The following is an 18593-nucleotide window of genomic DNA, read 5'->3' as shown; positions in this document are numbered from 1 at the left end:
TGCAGCCCCAACATCATCGTTCACTTGTCCCATTGAATGTTGTAGAATGAGAATGAGTTATTATACCGACTCACCTGTAGCGGCCGAACCCTTGCGTTTTTGTTGCGATATATTTTATGCAAGAGATAAAAGAGAGGACACTGTTGTGGAAATGTCTTTGTCGCCCTTCCGACATCGGCGACAACCATCCCAAACTGAACAACGACAAAAGTGTATTCTTCTTCTAGTGTGTAGGAAAGAAGGGCCATACCCGTCCTTAATAAAGGATATTTCCTAGGTAGACGAGGAAATGGTGTGGAGAATGTGCGTTCCTGTATGTCTTTATCGTTTGTATGTGAGAGAGGGATAGAGAGAGAGATCGCGCGATCGAGAAAAAAAAGAGCGAAAAAAAGAGAGACGGAAGAAAAGAAGAAAACTAAACATTTTTTTAAATTGTGAATGATAAGTACAAAAAAGATCAGACGAGAATGAGATCAAATACAATATTGATTAAGTTCTATATCTCAAAAAAAAAAAAAAAAGAATCTGTGCATGTGTGTGTGTGTTTGCGCGAGTCTGTGTGCGTGTGAACCATAACACACCGAACATTACTCACAGAAAGCACCAAGTGACTAAGTTTTGCACTTTATTCAGCCAAGGCACTGTTTTTCATGAGAATAAGTGCTGCTTGCTGTACATACTACTTGCTAAGCCAACGAGTGATTGTCCACACCAATCTGATCTTATTTCTCCACACACTCTCTCTCTCTTTCCAATTTTCCTTTTATACATTCCTCATACACTGAGTAAGCACGCGTATACATGAACACACTGTACACATATTAAAGTACAACTCAATGCATTCAGACTTCTTTTAAGTACTATCTAATTATTGTCTGTGACACCGGTAACACTGATATCATAAACACTAGCACCTTCTAGCAAACAGCCAAGAGATTCTATTTTACTCACATTAATACAAACATGAAGAGAACTGAAAAAGTTCTGTCGATATTGCAGATCTGTGAACTTAAAATAGTTCATGAGAAAGAAATGTCTTTTGCCCAAATATCTTTGAAATGAACAAATGGAAGCTGGTGTAGACAAACACAAACTGTTCTGCTCAAGTTTCCACTCTCTTAATTAAACACTTGCACATCCACCCACACATCCTTTCACTCAATTATCTCCAGGATGTTTCAAACCTGGAAGAAAGTTCCGAGTACACTTTTTAGGAAAAATCTTGAATGAACTGTCAGTCAGCCACTGTAAATAAATGCAGGTGACCCGTTAGTAAGCAAATACTAAGTAATTGGAGATGAATTGATAGTCAACAAACAAACAAAGCTGTGACTGTACTTGGCCATGACCATACAGGGTGAGCTGCTTTTATTAGTCTGATCATCGTTTGTTTTACGGCACTGGAAATGTTCATCGAATGTTTTTTTTTCTCTCTGGGACCTATTCCTTCTCATCTACTCCCTTCCTCTTTCGGGAAGAAGTTTTTCTGATGCTGGAAGCAGGTTAAGCTGAGCTGTACCATCACGAGTTCTCTTCACCAAGTCAGTCGACGACCCAGAACCAACCTTCCGAGAATTTAATTTCTGTTTTTGAGTCGATGTGCTCAAACAATCAGTACAGTCCTGTGTTTTGGGCAAGCGAAACAACGAAAGATTGTTTGAACACAGCATATGGAGGTGGTGGGGTGGTTGTGACAGTTATGGAACGCAGACCATCTTGGCTGTCCATGAACCAAGCAATGCTTTGACACCTGAACCCATGTTCGCAGCCGGTTCGGTTCCTTGCTTGTCGAGAGGAAAATAGAAGTGCGTGTACACACCACTAGATGGCAATGAACATGTACGTGTGAACGTGTTCACAGCACACCTCGCTAGTCTAGTCATTAGAATATTTGCGTATGAGGCTTGCGTCAGGGCTTTGCCTTTGGCTCTCGTCACATGACACCCTGCGGCCTCTGGTGATTGGCTTGTGCTTGATTCGCCGCTCGCAGCACGACAGCAACTGCACCTCAGGGTCGTCCTTGATCTTCGACACGTGGAGGCGCAGGTCACGCATGCGTATGCGCAAACCTCGCGCCGGAAGCAGGCAGCCGCGCAAGATGGCGCTCATGTTCTCTCTCAGGTCGAGCTTGTCGAGGGCTAGCATGGACGAAGGATGAATGCTGTTCTTGAACTCCTCCAGCTTGAGGGACCTTTGGTCAGCGTACGGCTCAACTCTCAGGCAGGTTTCCAAGACGATCAGGCCGAAACTGTAGATGTCGTCTTCTGGAGAGTACATCTCGTTACGTAAGACTTCCGGTGACAGACAGAAGAAGGGTTTGGCGCTGACCACCTCAGCGTCCGGGGGAAACGGGGGCAGCGAGGTAGGCAAGCCCCACACAGACGAGGTTTTCCATCCCTGTTCACCTGCACACACAACATGATCATGATCAGAGACCACTCCTTCAAGCTCTCGTTAATCATGACCGTGCAACTTTCGTTTTTACCTGCCTGGTAATTAATCTGTGTCTTAATCTGGTCGTTATTGCCAGTCTCAATCTGGTTAAATGAGTTCATCTATCAAATCCAATCTCTTGACGAGAAAAAATGGGCATTCCAAACTCAGGATTGGAGAATAAAATATATTTTCCCCCTTCCGGTGTATGCGTTGGTGTGCGCGTGCGTGTGTTGCTATTTCGCACGTAAACAAGGGATAAACATCTGTTTACCATCAGCGTCTCCAGGGTAAGCTCCATGTGGACCAGCCCTTCTTTGTGCAGGTAGTCCAGCCCTCGAAGGGTTCCCTCCAGTATCAGGGGCACACTGTCCTGCGGCTGGTAGAATCCGTTGCTGAGGAAACTGCGGGCGGAGATGAGGTCACCGGTGAACAGGAACGCTGGAGGGTTGTACGTCCGGGTCATGCCGAAAAACGGGGCCACGTCCGGATTTCAGACACCTGCATCACAGCCAGAAACAAATAAATGTGTGACGATTTGAAAAGATGATACTAGCAGTAAACAGAAAGACGAAGAAAGCATAGAGACGGAAAGTAAACAAGTGTAAATTTAAGTATACAGCTTCGCTTAATTTTAGATGTTTTCTTGCATAATTATTTACTGTTACCTGTGGGGTTTTTTTTTTTTATTATTTACAACAAATTTTATCACGTGAAAATTACTGTCAGTTTCCTGTTAAGATCTCAAACAAGTATCCTCCTGCGTTTTGAGTTTGTTTTGCTCGTGTTATTCACCTACACCTATTAAAAGTTCGTAAGAGATTTTCGAAACAAACAGAAGAAAGCAACAAAAACAAAAAGAGCAATAAATTTTAGAGAATAAAATTAAAGAACAGGAAAGAAGATAGACATGAGCAGAAATTTGATCAGACTGAAAACGAGGAAGCTGATGCAGTGTACCAACAAAAATTACAGATTTTAAATAGTGATGTCCTCGTTGCCTTGGTGACAATGGACCATCTTCAGTGTGAGGAGTAAAATTTCTACAAAGGTAAGGTGACAGAAACTGCTTGTTTCACAAACAAACATAATTACACGATGAAAGAGACTGAGAAGAGCCTCACCTGAGCCTGGCTATTTCCCTGATCAGTTCAGCATCAGGTGGGCTGTGGAAGTAGCTCCGCCCCATCACCTGCTCGTCCACATCGCCGATCTGAATGCAGCCAGTGCGGAAGGCACACCACAGCCCTGGGAGGTCCCGCTGGCTTTGAAGGGACTGGGCAGGTGGGGAGGCTGTCGTAGCCAGAGTCTCCCATCGGGTGCTCCGTCAGCGAGACCATGATGGAGGCTCTGCGAGATTTCACGTCCAGGGAGAAGACGATGTTTTCGGCCGTCAGATCCCGGATGTACAAGGCACCAAAGCCGCTCAGTTGGTCCCTGATAGGCTCCAGCTTCTCCATGACCTCCAGCAACTCGCGCTTCTGGGACTGGAACTTCCGGTGGTTGACGCGGATGTCATCCATAATCTGCTTGTACAAGGTAACAAACCTGCCGACACAAGAGAATGTTGTCCAGTTATTAGTTTTGCCACAAAGGTACGACAGAAAGAAGAAAATTATGTTAATAAATTATAAAATAGTTTTGTGTTGTCTCACTGATAACGGCTTGTGGAAGACGAGGTTCGTTAAAGCTAGCAACACTAACAAAGTGGCAATACAATACAGTGTCATAAATAAAAGCAAGCTTCACAGTAAGATAATCAGTCTTTGCGATTTTTTTTTTTTTTTTACCAAGTGTGAGGAACACTGTTGTCGATGTCACTGACGAAGGTATCGAGACGACCCCGGTACTTGAGGACCATCTGCTGGTGGCACTCTTTACTCTCCTGCACCATCTTGGTCAGCTTGGCACTTCGACTCTTGAAGTACATGGCAGGGTCCGTGCTAAACACGGAGGACCGCCGACGCTCGCGAATCTTTCCATCACATCAGAGAATGGCTTCAATACATTTCTCAGAAGGTTCTTCATCGTCACCTTGGGCAGAACCATCATGGACCCCCGGAAGTTTCTGGCACCGCCGCTGGCTTTCGACATCTTGGAGAAGTTGTGCAGCTGTCGGAAGCGACCCCCACCTCGCCGGTGATACAGCTGCATCAGTTCCTCGCCGAGGTCGTCGTCAGAGGATGAGGAAGCCCCTGTCATGGTGGAGCACATGGAGGAGTTCAGAGACGTCCGGTCACTCATGTCACTCACGATGCTGTCCATCTCTTCGTCCAACAGAAGCAGGTGCTGCTGCGCCTTCAACTTGAACTCCATCTCCATGTTCTCCACCACCTTCAGTTCATTCATACGTTCGTCCACCAGGTCGACGAGCCGCCTCATGATAATAGTGTCGATCTCCTCCACCCATTTCTCCGTCTGACAACAGAAGGATTATTATTGTTGTTGTTAGTTGTTGTTGTTGTTGTTGTTATTATTATTATTATTATTATTATTATTATTATTATTATTATTATTATTATTATTATTATTATTATTATTATTATTATTATTATTATAGGTATGCCCAGCACTCCGATTTCTCCATGACTATCAATCCCACCACTTCAGTCTGGCTATTTTTTAATTCATGCATACATTTCTCTATTTAATTTTTTGAGTTTATTTTTATTAATTACTCTAGCGTAAAAACTTTATTGACTATTTATTTGTTTTGATTAATTTTCTCTAATTGTTTTCGTTAATCGCGCATGCCTTTATTTTTATTTTATTCGCTCTTGCTTGCGTGTTTTCTCTTTATCCCCATCTATCGCTTTTCATTCCTTCGTTCTTTCTCTCGCACATTATCAGATAACAGACGACAACGCACATGCTGATTACCTGTCCAGTTCCAAAGTTTGGCATAGGTGGGATGCTGCTGGGGTCCCACTTCTCCAGCTTGGACAGCGTCTCCCGCTCTTTCAGGATCTCGCCGAACTTGTCGCAAAGTTTGAGAGCCTCCTCTTCCACTGTCGTCTCAGAAGACCTGTGGTCTCCGAAGCCTTGGTGTGAAGAGCCTCCAGCTTCTGGGCGGTGGTGGTGAACTTGTCCACCAACACATCGTCCGACACGCTGCACTGCGCGATCGTGGTTTCCAACATGTTGGTGCAAATGTGCAGGAGATGTTTCAGCCATCTGCATGAATGAACACCAAGAAAGTCAAGACCAGAATGATGATTTTGTTTCATCTGTAATAGAGCTTGGACAACAGAACAACAATGAAACTTTTAGTAAGGAGCTAGTTCCTCACCTGTAATGATGGTTGACAGAATTATGCTGAGCTTTAACGAACACGTCCTTCAGTCCTTTCAGAAGTTTTTCGTATTCCTCGGTAATGTAGTCATGGTCCACGTCCCAGTGCATGCGAGCGCTCGTGGCGGATATGAAGAACGCTTGTTTAGGGTCAAAGTTTGGCCAGACATCCTTCAACTTTTGGTAAGCATTCTGCTGGACGCGTGGCTTCTGTTCCTTGGGGATTTGGTCCCAGCGGTTGCAGACGAAGATGGCTGAGCTTGGGTCGAAGACGTCCAAGCCATCGGCCATTTTGTTGTAGCTGAGAATGGACCGCAGGAACTCCAGCAGCTGTACACGGGAGGAAATAAATTAATGGTGATCCAACAGAACCACGCAAAAAGGACTGATGAGTTCACTTTGCATTCACTAAATTCTAAACATTAAAAAACAGAAACAATTGTTGAACACTCTTTTAAAAAGTAGAGCGTCAAAAGCTATTTTGATGTCCAGGACACAGAATGATAGATTTTTGGATATTGTTTTTTGCGCACAGGTAAGCAAGCAAATGTTCACACACACACACACACACCTGGTCGTCCTGCACGCCGCCGGCGTGATCCGTCTTGATGACGTAGATGTAGGCGGACGCGCTGTGGCTCTGGACGTACTCCATGGTGCACCTGTCCATGATGTCGTTCTCACCTATGCCCTGGGGTGTCCACCAGTGTCACTCCACTCTGTAACAAAAACAATTTGTCCATCCCTTTGCATTTCTTTCCTCTCAGAAGTTACATGGTGCTGTCGGGATTAATTGTCCATTCTACTTAAAACTGTTCTCAAGAAGAAATTTTGAAACTTCTTTCAAAAATCGCTTCTATACCATTCAGGTGCATTGCTTGGGTTCACAAGGAACTATATATCTATGTCTCTGCTTTCGTCGGCTAATCGGTATTTTTTAATCAGGGACCAGCTAGTAAGGAGCGGTTAGGATGAGAGCAGGATTAGGGGACCTGCTCTGGGGCCTCCACGTGTTCGTGACGCCAGGAACCAGTCGCCGGAGGGGGATAAAGGGTATTGAAATTCAAAAGTAAGATCGGCCTTACAGATACAGACAGATAAACAGTCTTAACAGTGCATGAGAGCTGATTTCTCCCGTTATCGTTCGATCATCGAGGTAATTCAAACTTGAGAAGTTAGTCTACACAGTAAGATATGATGATAGGGGAAGAAAACTGATATGACTTTTTTTCTCTCTCTCTCACACACACACACGTGTACATATAAATTATTATATAAATTTGAGTGCGGTTGTATGCGTGTGTATTATTGATGGTGTTCCATAACAGTCTCCTTTCTTTGAACCTCCATATCCCGATTTCAGAAACTGAAGTTTAAAAGTGATTTTTTTTTCGTAAATTTCTGGCATGCCCGGTCTAAAGCCTTCGGAGTAACTGCTCACCTGCAAGATGGCAGCAGGCATGTAGACATCAAGTTTGCTGAGTTTAGGCTTCTGCTCGCGCTTCGTGTGGTCAGTCTCCGCCGCGATGTCTTCCAGGCCACGGCGCGCGTCGTCGAGGTCAGTAAAGTTCAAGTGCTCCACGTGGCCGTCGGCGTAGAACACGTCGGCAGAGTAGTCGCTGGCGTAGCGGAGCGTGCACACCACGGCCGTGCAGCTGAGGATGGACGTGGGCAGGACCTCCATCCCCAGCAGCAGGTTCAACAGAGTGCTCTTCCCTGCGTTTGTCTCACCTGCAGGTGGCCAGAGATAAGAGGGAGAGAGTTAAGACATGGACAAAGTACCGAAAATGCAAGAAATAAATCTGAAAGTTCAAATCGCAAAGTGAGATAATGGAGCAAAAAGTAAACAAACCGAATCAGATGGCAAAAAACACCACAATCAAACATCGCAAATATTTATCAAGGGGCACAGTTTTAGCCCCTCCTTCACAGGACACGTATCATCAAATAAATCGCCATGGTTGACAAACACGCCGGCTACATAAAAACTTTGCCATACAAAGCCACATATTCGATGATAGATGCCCGGTTAAAGATATTCTTCTTTTGCATTCATGCAATGTAAGATTCCGAACACGCACTGCTGATTAATGTAACATCGACGACAAGGAATCTGATAAGAGACGCCATTAACATTATCAGCAGGTTGCTGACTATTGTAGTGAGCTCTTTCTTTTTCCAAGGGATTGCCGTAAGCATCAACTATTTATTTTTAAATAAAAGCCAGGGTGGAGAAACGCATTTCTCTTATAAACGCCCACTGACGAACTTCATTAATGACCCTTGACTTGCCAGCAGCCATGTACGACCCCGATATGACAAAAAAAAATTCGTTTAGAGATACCTCGGAGGCTTGTTCTCTGTCAACCCATCTGTACAATATGTCTTGCTCCAGAAAATACCCAAGTAGGACTGGCTATTTATCTGTCAGAAAGCTTACATGAGGTCTATGGCTGGCATGGAGGAGGGAGGTTCCCACAGCTTATTTCTTTCACAGATAATAAGCAACCGGGGTGGTTGCGAGGGTTAGGTGTGAGCCTGTAATTTCCTAGTCAGGGTGTGCTGAAGTATTCAGATTGTCGATTTGTGGCTGGTAGTGTGGGTCGTGGGTACATGAACAGTAAATGTTGTTAGCAGGCTGTGCATGTAAATGGACGATATTCTTAGGGACGCTCGGCGGTTGTATTGTACTGGGCGGTACAACCTCACGACTGTCCCTACATCAAGGCTAACTGCTACAATGATCTTCTTGTACCGAGCCCCTCCGGACATAACATAGTCACGCACGTTCCCTGGATTAAATGTAAATACATGCACACACACACACAGGGAGGGAAGGGAAGGTAAACATTATGCAGTGTGGATCAAACGAAAGAAGCATGTAATATAACAGAAACTTTCGTGACAGTAGATGAACACACACACACACACAAACACACACACACATATTATTCTGATCCTTAACATACCTGCCACCACCACGGAGCATTCTGACTCGGTCAGTTTGCTTATGCGCGCCTCGATTTCGCTCAAGACGGGGAGCGGGGTTCGGTTCCCGTGGTTCCTGACAGGTGACTGCAGCACCTGCTCCAGCGACTCCATCACCTCGCTCTGCAGTCCCCGCAGCGCCTCCTGCGCCGCCGACAGCTGCTGCTGCATCGACACCGTCATGCATCTGCTGGACTCACGGCGCTTCAGGGCGCTGAACTCGTGCTGAAACGATCATCATGGTCGTCGTCAATATCATTTTCATCGTCCCATCATCATCATCATTGTCGTAGTTGTCATGGGTAGTGTTTTGTTTTGTTTTGGTTTTTTTTGTTTTGTTTTGTTTTTTTTGTTTTGTTTGTTTGTTTTTGTTTTTTTGTTTTTGTTTTTTTTGTTTTTTTTTGTTTTTTTGTTTTGTTTTTTTTTTGTTTTTTTGCTTTTGGTAAGGATCTAAAAAAGAGTTGCTCTTTGCTGATTGGTCCTTTCCAGACCACGTGTCTCGCTCTGCAAGTCTCTATCACAAGTTCCTGCCGCTTCAACAGCGGTGTAGCCAGGTGTGATGGCCAGCTGGTGAGCTGTACAGGGCTGCCCAAAACATTTTGTCACTCCCACTCCCATATTTTAATTTTTACAATTTTTTTTTTATCGTGATCGTGAAGCGTGCCGACACAACCAACAACACGAGTGCAGACGGCCGAAGGCAGAAGTTGCGAGTGTTACTTTCAGGGAAATCAACAAGCCTCGTTTTCGACAAAAATCTATTCACCGACATTGTGCGCCACACCAGTGATGCCGACGTTTACTCTCACCTTTGTGCCTTTTATTATCAAGTTCGGATAAAATGGTAGAATAATTGACTGCAAGTTTAAATCCAAAATTTTTTTTAATTGAGTAAACTGATGTCCTCAACACACGCCGGCATTAACTGAAAGTGACACGAGTGCACGAGGCGCATGCGCTGACGGCGTTACCCGGCAATCAACACAACGCCTGCTGTGCGTTTCGATAAGCACCCCGGGGGTCTGTAGCTCGGGTGGGGCGCGTGTGTGTCAGCTAAAACAGACTTCGCTCCTCTCCAAAGTTCAGTCTATTACTACCTACCGTCTCATAACAAGAACAATTTTCAATATCGTTTCAGAGTTCGATAGGTCAACATGATAACAGAACCTAAATCACTTTGAGGATTTGTCACTTGCTCTCCTTCCGGTCAAAGTTCTCCGCATTTTTCTCAAAAACCCGCTAAATATAGACGATTTAATATTTTAATATCTCAAACAGCTAGTCACAGTTTACCACTCACTGACGAAAGTTTCTAAAAGGAGTAACAAGGGTTTCTTGTCAAATTAACACATTTAATTTTAGTTTCCAATTTTTTTACTTATGCTCAACTATGTTTGCGTGCAGGATCCTGGTTCATTTATTTATAGCGAAATTAGTGGTCACGAGTGTCTCCAGCGGGTCCTTCAGCACCCGGGTGTAACTCTTCCACCCACGTACCCACCCACAATCACTTGAACATTCAAAGGACACTGGTTCGCCGGGTATTATTAATCAATAGTGGTTAGGGTAAGAAAGGAGAAATTTTACCCGGGAATATAAAGTTCGTTTAGCAGTCCTTCAGACAAGCTCAGCTTGACTCTGTAACCCCACGTCAGCAGTAAATCTCCTCCATTAGTAGCATGTGTCACGGTGATATGTCAAAGTGTCACAGTGGGCGGCTGATAACAAGGGTTAGGAACAGTCGTCATTCAGAGGACGTTTGGATTTTTAAAAGTTTAAGTGTGTCAAAAAAAGAGAATGTTAAACACTTAAGATAACAATTTTATGGGAGCAAAGAACTGAGCAGAATATACGAAGAATAATTTTTGCCAATCAGAGGCTATGGGTGGTGCGCCTATTCTGCTCTAAGATTTTTACCACTTCTGTCGGTCAGTCTGATACCTCTGAGGTAACCTCAGTCGTGGTCCAGTTCTGCCGCACTCAGAAAATTAACAGTAAAACAGTTTGTGTAACATTTGAGACGATTTTCATTTATCAAATGCGATGCAGAGACGATCATCACATCCTTTGTGACGGGCAAAGCTTCCTTTTAAAGGCGAGACAACTATTGCATTAATCACTCTGGGTAAGTTAGATAGGAGACAAGCTGAAATAAATAACAAGTCAGACTGGTTAAAATAAATGAATTAAACAAATATCAGTTAAAAGTGAAATAAATAGATTGGAAAGAAAAGAAAGAAGTTGAGTCAGAAGTCTTGGTTTGACAGCAGGGAGACGAAGCCGAAGTCCTACCTGTATGTCGAAGTTTCGCTCCATCATCTTGTTTTTGTGCAGCATGAGTCTTTCTCGAAAATCGTCGAGGGACTGGCATTTCCCAAGGGGCACACTATGTTCCTTGGCCATTGATCTCACTTTGCCCAAAGACATTTCCAAAATGTCGCATGTCCTTATGTCCTCCATTTCTGTAGACTTCAAGTGACGATGTCCGATGTCTTGTTTCTTGAACTCCACGGCAGTCTTCTAGCTGCTTCTAAAACACTTATGGCTTAGTTCTTCTCAGAAACACTTGAATCAGGATTTGAGCCCTGTTTTTTAATTTTTTTTTTCTTCAAAGATTTCAGGATTTCTTGAACTCATCAAAGAGTTTCAATCATAGTATTTTTAAATCCAGTTACTTTTTTGAATTCCTTTCTAATACAGGAATCGGATTTTTTTTCCTTTGTCCACTTTCGCTGTTTTCAAATTTCCGTTTCAAGACAATTGCTTAGCGATGTCAGCCTGGTCTTGAATTGGTGTCCGTTAGTTAACCCTGCAACGACAAAAAAACAATCGTCCACTTAGTCTCAATGTCTGTTGACACGGGAACTTCTCAGTTCGTGAAAATATTTGTCTTTTTTAGAACCGCGCTCTCGTGGCGGAGTCCTGCGATGTAGGTAAGCATCGGACAGGTGGAGGGAAAATATAGACTAGGATAGATGTACGTACAACTGTACTCGACCCTGGCTATAAATCAGGGGTGTGCACTACTGTCGTCTGCTGCACACTGCGCCGTCACCTACGCCTGTTGGCGAGTGTGGGTCTGGCTGGCCGGCCGGCTGGCTGTCAGCACGTATGACGATTGTCAGCTTCCTACTCTGAAGGACAAAGTTCTCCAATGTAAGTCTAAGCGCTGATTGGTCGCTGTCACAGGATCTGATGTCCTACAACACTGATGCAATGAATACCCTGTCGTTTGGGGGTAGAAGGGGGGATGTAGGCGGTCCAGAACGCTTGTTCATCATAGGTGTGTGTGTGTGTGTGTGCAGTGGGTGGGGGAGTATATATGTATATTTTTATAGAAGAGTTCAATAAGATTCGCTTTCAGCAGTGTGGGTTGGGCTGTAAGGTTATGCATGCCTCACCTGTCCATAAATTTGAGGGGATGGCCAAGCCGCACAGACATTTCCATGTACAGAAAATTAAGGTATGCATGCCGGGTATCAGGTTTACACTGATATGATTAGTGTTCACACTTACAGTCGGTGTTTGCATTCTGTCTACGGTCACTTTGTAGTGTTCATACTAATATTCTAGGTGCTAACACTAATGTATCTCTGGTCACACTAATAGGTCTAGTGTTCACTAACATGTGAATGTTCACAAATAGACATGTTTACTGAGGTTTATATCAGAGCAGCATGTAATGGTTTGCTGACGGGGGAAATGGTAGCTACAAGAAAAGTGTTGAGGCCTCTTACATCTCGTGAAAATGTGTTTGGATTTTTTTTTTTTTTTTACTTTCAGTTGGCTTCGCTCTGTGAATTTCGGGACCTTGCGGTATAATCAGTATTGTGTGTGGTTTTTTTTCTCTCTCTCGGTCTGTTTCACTAACCCTAACCCTCTGTCCCTCTGTTTTTCTGTGCGTCTTTCTTTTTTCTCTCCCGCTTTTTTTCTTTCTCTTTCTCTCTCTCTTTCTTCATCTCTCTGACAAACAATGACCCTCTCTCTCTTTCTGTTTTTGGCTCCCCTTCTCTGTTTCACTTTCTTTTTCCTTCTGTTTTTTCTCTATGTCTGTTTATTTCTCTCTAAATATTTCTCTTTTTTGCAAATCTCTGTTCCCTCTCTCTCTCTCTCTGATTCTCTTTGTGACTGTAGCAGAGAAGGTACTGACGCTTAGAAATGTATATCAAACGATTTCTCTAGCAAACTACATTAAAATCATCAACTGCATCAAAATTAGCACAAAAACAATTCAAGTGAACACAAGTTGTAACTAATTGTTTCAAGTTTTTCATTAATGTAAGTTATTGTAAAAATAAGAAAATGTAAAATTGGATCAAACAATGATAGTGTTACACAGGATGTGTGTTTGTGTGTCTGCATTCTTAAGAGACGGAACGTGTATAAAGAGAGAATGAATGCATGATGGTCAGACATTGTTTATTGCCTGAGGGTTACAGACCTATTCCTGGATTCAAACAGAACGACAATGTTTTTTCTTGTAAATTTTTTCTATATATTGTCCTCTGTTTTGTTAATATTATCCTTGAGTATCTCCAATATCATAATTTTGATGTTAGGGGCATTAAAGGTATCGAGTGTCAAGCATCAAAGGGTTTTGTTTTATATCTTTCTGATTCTCAGTCTCTCTCTGCTTCTCTCGTTCCCTTACTCATCCCCAATCTTGCTTTCTTTTCTCTTCACATCCACTGTCTTTTCTTTTCATCCTTTCTTTTCTGATCACTTCTTCTCCCTCGTTTTTCTTCTCTCTCTCTCTCTCTCTCTCTCTCTCTCGTCACATTTATTCTCTATTATCTTCTCTCTATCTCTGTTCACTTCTACTCTCCTCATCTCACTACTTCTCTTCCTCTCTACTCCTCCCCTACCTCTCCTTTTCGCCCTACTCTTCCAACACTTCTCGCTGCATCTCTCCTTACTAATCTCTCTCTCTCTCTCTCTCTCTCTCTCTCTCTCTCTCTCTTATCTTCCTTTCGTCCCTTTCTTGTCCCTATCTGACTACTTCTATCCTTTCTGCTCTTCAATGGCGTTTACAAAACTATCTACTTCTCCTCTTCTGTCACTTTTCCTCATTCTCTACTCCTTTCTTTTTTCGTCTTTCTCCACCGCTTCCCTCTTGTTTCCCGTCACTCTTGGTTCATTCTGTAACTACTTCTCTCCTTTATACTCTTCCCTCGCTTTCTGTCTCTTTGCTCTTCTGTCATAATCTCAATCTTCCTTATTTTCTGCTGACTCTAATCCTTGGCTTGGTCTTTTTGATTTTACCTTGAATGTTTGGCCGTCCGCCACACGTAGATTGACTGACGGAGTAAACTAATTCGCGGCGGCCATGTCTCACGTGAGGAGGGGAGGGGAGGGGAGGGGACACGAGCGAGGAGAAGCTTGACAATGAAATCATCAGGAAGTGAAAGTCTATCCGGGGTATACCGAGAAACCTATCATGAACTTCACCTGTTGCGCTTTCCGTAATTAAGAACAGCTTTGTACCTCTATGTCCAACTTCTATAAACCTCTGTTCGCTCTTTAAAAGACCCTCTAAAGAACCCATACATAGTGCGGGTAGCCTATATAGTCCTTGCTAGATGGCCCTGTAAACCTACTACAAAATGATTGTGTACAACCTCAATATAAGCCTCGTATATTCCCTGTATAAATGACCCTTTGATAGCTCTGGCATTCTATAGAATGGTCGAGTGCTTAAAGAGAGATGGTTACAATAGAATCCACTATCATTTTAAAATTCTTTCTTTCTCACTTTTTATCCTCATTTCTGTCCTGCAGTAGAAAAAAGTGAAGCCTTAGTTTATACTATTCTTCCTAATATTTTACGAAAAGAAAACGGTTTATGTCCATACCTTATTGACAGCTACCGAAACTTCTGATAAACTGCTCCACGGAAATTCCCATTAGTTCACAGCGACGACGAACACACATTATCCAGACCTTCCTTGGCTGTGATTTGGAGCGTGAATGTGACTTGGGTGAAGCGAAACTGCATCCACACCTCTGTGCACTCAGTAGATATTTTATTTACTCCGGGTCCACCACTGACATGAAGTCACTGCATTAACCTCCAGCACCTGAGGGAAGAAGTTTTGTCCCGGCGACTTCAAGTGCCTCACACCACTTTGACTCAGGAGTGTCTGTTCAAGTGTCGAATATGTGGGTCGGTGGGGAAGCCGGAAGTTGCAAAAAGCGTGACGTCACCGGCGGTCCCAGACCTGTCCCGCCAATATACTTGAGGAGCTGACACCGCCAAGCTTATCTAAGCTTTTTAAAATAATTTAAGGCCCGCCCACTTCTCGTCGGGCTTATCCGGTTTTTATATTCCCTTTCAACGATAGAGGGAAGCTCACCACCGTGTCGGCCATTGCAAGGTGGATGAAGAAGTGCAGAAATGTGCGACTGAGAGTGCAGGCATTAATAACCTGTCTGTGGCTTTGTGCTTTCAAACTGTTTAATCGTCTTCTTGTCTAAAGTCCATTACCCCTTTCCCCCTTCCACCACCACCCCGAAAAAAAAGGGGGAAGAAAACAGCATGGCGACCTGCCAAATGTAAAGTACAAACGTAAGAGGAAAAAATAAACTGCGGTGTCTTCCAACACATGTGACGTAGGCGTTATGGTCGACCTCTGACCCACTTCGCTAGCTGAACTAGCCGCTCTGTACAGCCACCATGGCAGAAATGTGTACTCCAGGTACTTGAGAAAGGGGTACACGATAGGGAGTGGTTCGTGGCGGGCGTATCACAACAATCGCAACTTTCTGTCGTCGTTTCATCGATTTCATCGATTTTCTGTGTTATCGGACCTGAAGGCTGGAAGGTGTTGACGTTTCACTTCTGACAAACTGTGACCCGAGGACTCTCGACTTGCAAGCTGATGGAATGCTTGGTCACTGTGGGTAGCTAATCACATATTGGGGACATTGTCACCTGTGCTGTGTGATCTGATCCTTCGCCGATCGTTGTCGGGTACCTGTGACGAAGCCCTGGACCTAACCCCACGTGGTAGGTAAAGTTGGTTTTGTCTGCTTATCTGATGTATATTTTTTCTAATTACATATCCACATGCGTCATTATGTAGTTAGTGTTGGGGGGTGCATATTGAGTTCTCCGTTTGGGGTGGAACGTACCTGCGGACATTACGGGGCCGACGTGACCCAGACGCCCCCGTGTGTCGCCACCTCCCTAAACGTGGGCGGGTAGGGCATGCCTTGCTTGCATGTACAGGTCTGTCTGTGTGTCAGTTCGTGTGTCCTTCCCTTCGTTCGTGTATTAGTCGTCTCCTTTATCACACGCGTTGGTAAACACATCACACTGTCACAAGATATGAATGTGAACACACGCACAGCCTCAGGCACACACATTCTCCAACGCACGCGAGTAGACAATTGCAGAGACAGAGAGAGAGAAAGACAAAAATAAAGTGAGAGCTTAAGGAATATATATCTATGCACACTAAGATGTTTCAAACATACTACTGACCTCTTTCATGGTCTGCTGAGCCCTGCATTAAAACTGAGAGTAAGGCGCCTCTCGCACACCTTGACATAAAGTACACTGCTACAGACTGTCATTGAACCTCACTGATGAGGACACTAAACAAATTGTCACCAAGCTTCAACCGTGAGAATACTGAGAAGGTATGTCTGCTAAGGACCGTCACCGGGTGTTTACTGAGTAATGACACTAGTAACAATGAGCGAGGCAGGCTGATGACAGACTGTCACTGATAATGAGCACACCTGAGAGGGACGTTACCGTCACTGGGTGGTGACAACGGGTGCAACTTACAGAGACACATGTTGTAGCCTGTCAGTGAGCTGCACAGTTAATCATCATTGAGTACAGACAACAAAGTCACTCAGGCGTGACGCCTACCTGCCATATTGTCACCTGATGCCGGCGTGTGTCAGGTCGGGTCGCTAGACCTTCAGTCGATGACATGCATCATTTCTGGCTGTAGGCCTGGCTTTGGGTTTAATTATTCCGATCACCTCTCACCCCGGCGGTGATTGCGTGCTCAGCGATATTAATAGAGCTGACAAAGCGCTTCCTGCGTTGTGAGATGTCAAATACTTAGCAAGTAGACCTTATACTGCCACAGGGCACTATCTCACAGTTTATAAACCCACAGGGAAAGATCTCACAGGCTTCATTTCTGACTTTAAAGCTCCTGCTAGTTAGTCGTTGTCTCAACCAATAAAATAATCCCTCTCCTCTTCACACCATCCTCTTTCATTTTTTTTTCCCGTTTATTTTCTTCCTTAATTTAGTTTAAAGTTGCAGTCGTTATCATTCTATAAAGTAGATATCATCGTATTTGAAGTCTTCCTCGAAGAAATACAACCTGGGTGAGCGGGGTAAGTTAGGGGAATACTTTGTTGGTGGAGAGCCAAGACTAAGCGCCAATGCGAGACTGTCTCGATGAGAGGACACCTTGTCACGTGACAGCGATACCTTGTCATTAAAGTACAGTACACACCTTCTTCCCTCCACGCCCGCCTAGCTACTGCTTCACAGTATTTTTTCTAGCCATGGTCTAGGTTTCTAGGATGTAGGTGTGCTCATGCTTGCGTTCTGCCGAGCGTGACACTTGAACTCGTCAGACTTCCGTAATTATGAGCCGCTTGCCAAACGGGTAGGTGTAGTGGGTATCATAGAAATGTTAATGCTGTTTCAGATGAATTGCTGGTTTCTTTTTATTAAATAACCCCTAGTCGTATCCTTCAAAACTCAGCAGAAAGAACTAAAGAATCCTCGGATGACAGAGAACGACGCGTGTCTGGACATCCTCTGTAGGGGGCCTGCAAACCTTTTAAATAAGAAAGAAAAGAGATGGGATCGTGTTTTTCTTCTGTGATTGATTATTTGTGAGCTGTCAGGTCTTAAAGAAGCGAGTTCACGAGCGGTCAGAGCAGCAGGGATTGCCATGGTACCCGGAGTACTCCACCTAGTCGACCAAGCCGTAGAAAGAGTATTTTTGGAAATTAAACCGAAATTTGGCCTTAACATCGTCTGACTGACGACCACACGTGCAACCAAGCCCACCAATGATGTCCATTTATTACTTAACTGACAAATATTAAGATTAAACCTACAAGCTTAAGGTGAGCAAGGATTTCAAAGATATTCCAGATCATTCCTCGATCTCTATTAAATATAAGTTATTTATCAACACTAAATGGCAATTTAAAAAAGTAAACACATTAAACAAAATTTAACAGAACTAAGGCAACAGAAATAAGCGAGTGCTCTTCAACAGAAATCTATAAATATTTCTTAATAAAATCATGTACAGAGAAAGTGGTCCAAAAGATTAGTGAATATTTATCCGTTTATTAGGACACCAGGAAGTTATCCAAGTGTTGACAGCAATTTCACAATGTCCCTGTGAGCACCCGATCCCACCTGAGGTCATGTGAGACGCGATTGAGCAAAGTCTTGAAATGAGCGAAATCTTATGCAATACTGGTCCTTTCTACATGACAACAACGATCATTATAGATAACAGGAAGACATATATTTTATATAGGATGTAAGTTTTGTTGTTTGTTTATTCACGTGCATATCTTGTATATTTTTTTAACCTTATTTGATTTTTAAAAATTCGTACTTTCAACAAAATGATATGTATTATTTTGGGTGAAAATTAATATCATGTAAAACCTACTTTGACCTGGACAGAATAATACAAATGATTTGTATATCATCGAAATAAGTGACGTTTAAATTGCAACGGTTTCGTGGTTAGAGCTTGTACATATGAGTTTATTGCCGGTTTCATGAGCCTTTTTGAATCATGCATCAGAGACGACGATTAAGTTCTCTCGAACAAGGGAGTGTCATTGCATGCGGGCGTCAGTGTTCGAGAAATTAGCTG

At 43.6% G+C, this 18593-nt stretch overlaps 2 protein-coding genes across 4 annotated transcripts in view; one reads left to right on the top strand and one right to left on the bottom strand.

Moving 5' to 3' along the window:
- Positions 1-611: 611 nt before the first annotated feature.
- LOC112572227 lies at positions 612-14851 on the bottom strand. Its single transcript, XM_025251800.1, is given in 14 exon segments — positions 612-2405; positions 2486-2537; positions 2708-2928; positions 3626-3981; positions 4224-4408; positions 4468-4851; positions 5397-5607; positions 5723-6054; positions 6296-6415; positions 6417-6443; positions 7166-7455; positions 8694-8937; positions 11005-11521; positions 14565-14851. Coding segments are annotated over 13 exon segments (3120 nt in total). The 5' UTR covers positions 11173-11521; positions 14565-14851; the 3' UTR covers positions 612-1875.
- A 220-nt stretch (positions 14852-15071) lies between these two features.
- The window catches only part of LOC112571715, a 34946-nt gene continuing 31424 nt past the window's right edge, over positions 15072-18593 (top strand). Inside the window, exon 1 of one of the 3 annotated variants that reach the window (XM_025250939.1) lies at positions 15072-15718. The gene's annotated coding sequence lies outside the window, so the exon portion shown is untranslated. Of the gene's footprint in view, positions 15723-18593 lie in introns of all 3 variants that reach the window. The other 2 variants (XM_025250938.1, XM_025250937.1) reach the window with 2 other exon arrangements.

This window comes from Pomacea canaliculata, linkage group LG9 (assembly GCF_003073045.1).
Source record: "Pomacea canaliculata isolate SZHN2017 linkage group LG9, ASM307304v1, whole genome shotgun sequence".
Taxonomy (NCBI): domain Eukaryota; kingdom Metazoa; phylum Mollusca; class Gastropoda; order Architaenioglossa; family Ampullariidae; genus Pomacea; species Pomacea canaliculata.
The sequence above is the reverse complement of the archived record's forward strand: the minus strand, read 5'-3'. Positions and strand labels throughout refer to the sequence as shown.